The following is a 3,330-nucleotide window of genomic DNA, read 5'->3' on the forward strand; positions in this document are numbered from 1 at the left end:
GTGGGGAGTACATTGGGGGGGGCGGAGGATGCACTTGGGGGGGCTCTTGTCACTCGTGTCACCGTGTGTGTGTCTCCCGTGTCCCCCCCAGGCCCTGGAGCGGGCAGGGCGCCCCTCGCCTCCAGGGGCCCCTGACTCGGAAGGGGAGGAGAATGTGGGCTGGAGCAGCGTCAACCTGGCGGAGGAGCGGCAGCACCAGGATGTGAGAACCCCAAAAACCTGGGGGGGCACCCCAAAAACCTGGGGGGGCACCCCAAAAACCAGGGACACCACAAAACTGGGCACCCCAAAACCAGGGACACCCCAGAATAGGGGACACCTGAAAACAGGGACACGCAAAACCAGGGGCACCCCAGAACAGGGGACAGCCAAAAACGGGGGCACCCTAAAACAAGGAGAGCTCATCACCAGGGGCACCCCAAAAGCCGGGATACCTGGAACAGGGGCACCCTGAAACCTGGGGCCACCCCAGAATTAGGGGCACCCTAAAGCTAGGACACCCCCAAACCAGAGCACCCCTGAAAATAGGGTGTACCCAAAAATGGGGAATGCCCTGAAACAAGGACACCCTGAAACTGGGGACACCCCAGAAAGGGATCACCCCAGAATTAGGGGTACCCTAAAGCTGGGACACCCTAAAAAAGGTGTACCCCACAGAGATACCTCTGAAAACGAGGGTGTTGTAAAATGGAGGGCAGCCTAAAGCAGGGACACCCCAAAACTGGGACTACTGGGAGCAGGAGCACCCCAGGATTAGGTATGCCCCAAAAGACAGGACACCCCAAAAGACAAGACACCCCAAAACTAGGGGGCTGGGGCCCCCACAGACTGCAGCCCCCCAAAACTGGGGTCATCTCTGAATGCAGAGAAGGAACCCCCACGTAGCAGCATCACCCCAAAATTAAGAGCCCCCCAAACCCCAAAAAGAGGCTCCCCAAAACAGGATGAAGACCCCCCCCAGGGATACTGCTCTGAAGTGTGGCTTTTGGGGGGGTACCCTGGCAGGTTTCAGGGTCCCTTAAAGCCTCATAGAGGGTGCTGGGGGGTGTCCCCCAAAGTGGGGGTCTCTTTCAACCCCCTTTTTGCCCCCCTTTCAGTTCTCAGCCTCCTCCACCACCATCCTTGACGAGGAGCCGATTGTTAACCGGGGCCTGGCTGCTGCCCTGCTGCTCTGCCAGAACAAAGGTGGGGGGCAGATGCATGGTTCCCCCCCCGGGGGGTGTTGGGGACCCTTCACCCCTATAGAGTGCTTTAGGGTCCCTGGGAGGGGCAGGGGTTGGGGTCCCCCAGGGCTGCTTGGGGCTAGTTTGTGCCCCGGGGGGGGGGGTGGGTTATTGGGGCTCCCCTGGGGTTTTTGGGGGACTCTGCAGGGTGGATTGGGGGCCCTACAGAAGGAGCCGAGGGGGCTGGGGGGCAGGGGTCTATAGGGTGATTTGGGGAGTCTATAGGGTGGATTGGGGAGTCTGTAGGGTGGATTGGGGACCATACAGGGTGGTTGGGGGGGCCCATAGAAGGATCCAGGGTGCTCTGGGGCCTCTGTAGGTCGATTTGGGGTGTGTATAGGGTGCTCTGTCTCACCCCGGGGTCCCCCCAACCCCCTTTCCCCCCATCCCAGGGCTGCTGGAGACGACGGTGCAGAAGGTGGCGAGGGTGAAAGCCCCCAACAAGTCCCTGCCCTCGGCTGTCTACTGCATTGAGGACAAGATGTGGGTGATGTCACCCTTGTGTCACCCCCCCCGCCACCCCTGTGTCACCCCAGCACCCCCTCATCTCCCCACTGGTGACAAGCACAACCGGTGTGAGGAGCACAGGCGCGGCTGTGCCGCCTCCGTCTCCCTGGGTGCCAAAAATCCTCATGTGTCCCCCCTCCCCATCCCCGGTGTGTCCCCTGTCCCCGATGTCACCCTGTCCCCGATGTCACCACGCAGGGCCATCGATGACAAGTACAGCCGGCGCGAGGAATACCGCGGCTTCACGCAGGACTTCAAGGAGAAAGAGGGCTACCGCCCCGATGTCAAGATCGAGTACGTGGACGAGACCGGCCGCAAGCTGACACCCAAGGAGGTGCGAGGACGGCGGTGACGAGGTTGGGGGGGGGGGCACATGTGTCCCCTGACCCCCCTCACTGTCCCTTGTCTCGCCCCAAGGCGTTCCGGCAGCTCTCCCATCGCTTCCACGGCAAAGGCTCCGGGAAGATGAAGACGGAGCGGAGGATGAAGAAGTTAGATGAAGAGGCGGTGAGAGGCTTTTGGGGGGGGTCCTGGGAGGCTTTTGGGGTCCCCCCAGCTTTATTTTGGGTGCTCAGCCCAATTTTGGGGTCCTCCCTGGCCCCATTGTGGGGCCTCAGCCCGATTTTGGGGTCCCTTTGGCCCTGTTGTAGGTTCTTAGCCCAATTTGGGGGTCCCCCTGGCCCCATTGTAGGTCCTCAGCCCAATTTCAGGGTCCCCCCTGGCCCCATTGTAGGTCCTCAGCCCAATTTCAGGGTCCCCCCTGGCCACATTGTGGGTCCTCAGCCCAATTTCAGGGTCCCCCCTAGCCACATTGTGGGTCCTCAGCCCACTTTTGGGGTCCCTGGATCCTTTCAGGGTTCATCTGGCCCAATTTGGCGGTCCTTAGACACTTTTGGGGTCCCTCCCTGGCCCCATTGTGCATCCTCAGCCCAATTTTGGGGTCCCCCACACCATTTTGGGGTTTCTGGACCCTTTTGGGGTCCCTCTGGCCCAATTTGGGGGTCCTGGACACTTCTGGGGTCCCCCCTGGCCCTATTGTGGACCTTCAGCCTGATTTTGGGGTCCCCTGAACCAATTTTTGGGTCCCATGGACAATTTTTGGGGTCCCCAGACCCCCTTGAGCCCCCCCATATCTTTTGGGGTCCCTCAAGCAGAGATGGGACCGTCAAATCCCCATTTTGGGGGTCCCCGGTCTCACTTTGGGGGGGATCTCCCCCCCATATTTGGGGTCACCTTAGGTTTTGGGGTGTCCCCTCCCTCAGGGAGGGGGGGTCCCCCCAAATTTGACCCCCCCCAGCCGCACTGCTCAGGACTTCCCCCACCCTTAGGATTGGAGGGGGGTGGGGGGGGAGATCCTTATTTTTGGGGTCCCCCTATCTTTTTGGGGGGTCCCCTATTTTTGGGGGTCCCCCCTCTGGTTTTGGGGGGGTCTCACCCCAGTGTGGCCCCCCCCAGCTGCTGAAGAAGATGAGTTCCAGTGACACCCCCCTGGGGACGGTGGCCCTGCTGCAGGAGAAACAGAAAGCCCAGAAGACGCCCTACATCGTTCTCAGCGGCAGCGGGAAGAGCATGAATGCGTGGGTGCTACTGGGAGGGGACT

The 3,330-nt window shown here is 61.1% G+C and overlaps 1 protein-coding gene across 1 annotated transcript in view; it reads left to right on the plus strand.

The window, feature by feature from the left end:
- The window catches only part of SART1 (squamous cell carcinoma antigen recognized by T cells), a 14,030-nt gene that overhangs the window by 9,210 nt on the left and 1,490 nt on the right, over positions 1 to 3,330 (plus strand). The window contains exons 11-16 of the mRNA XM_010572555.1: positions 92 to 202; positions 1,098 to 1,185; positions 1,616 to 1,706; positions 1,929 to 2,064; positions 2,148 to 2,237; positions 3,186 to 3,307. Of these exons, the coding sequence (XP_010570857.1) occupies positions 92 to 202; positions 1,098 to 1,185; positions 1,616 to 1,706; positions 1,929 to 2,064; positions 2,148 to 2,237; positions 3,186 to 3,307 (638 nt within the window). The remainder of the gene's footprint in view (positions 1 to 91; positions 203 to 1,097; positions 1,186 to 1,615; positions 1,707 to 1,928; positions 2,065 to 2,147; positions 2,238 to 3,185; positions 3,308 to 3,330) is intronic.

This window comes from Haliaeetus leucocephalus, unplaced genomic scaffold (assembly GCF_000737465.1).
Source record: "Haliaeetus leucocephalus isolate CR32 unplaced genomic scaffold, Haliaeetus_leucocephalus-4.0 Scaffold341, whole genome shotgun sequence".
In the NCBI taxonomy this organism is placed as follows: Eukaryota; Metazoa; Chordata; class Aves; order Accipitriformes; family Accipitridae; genus Haliaeetus; species Haliaeetus leucocephalus.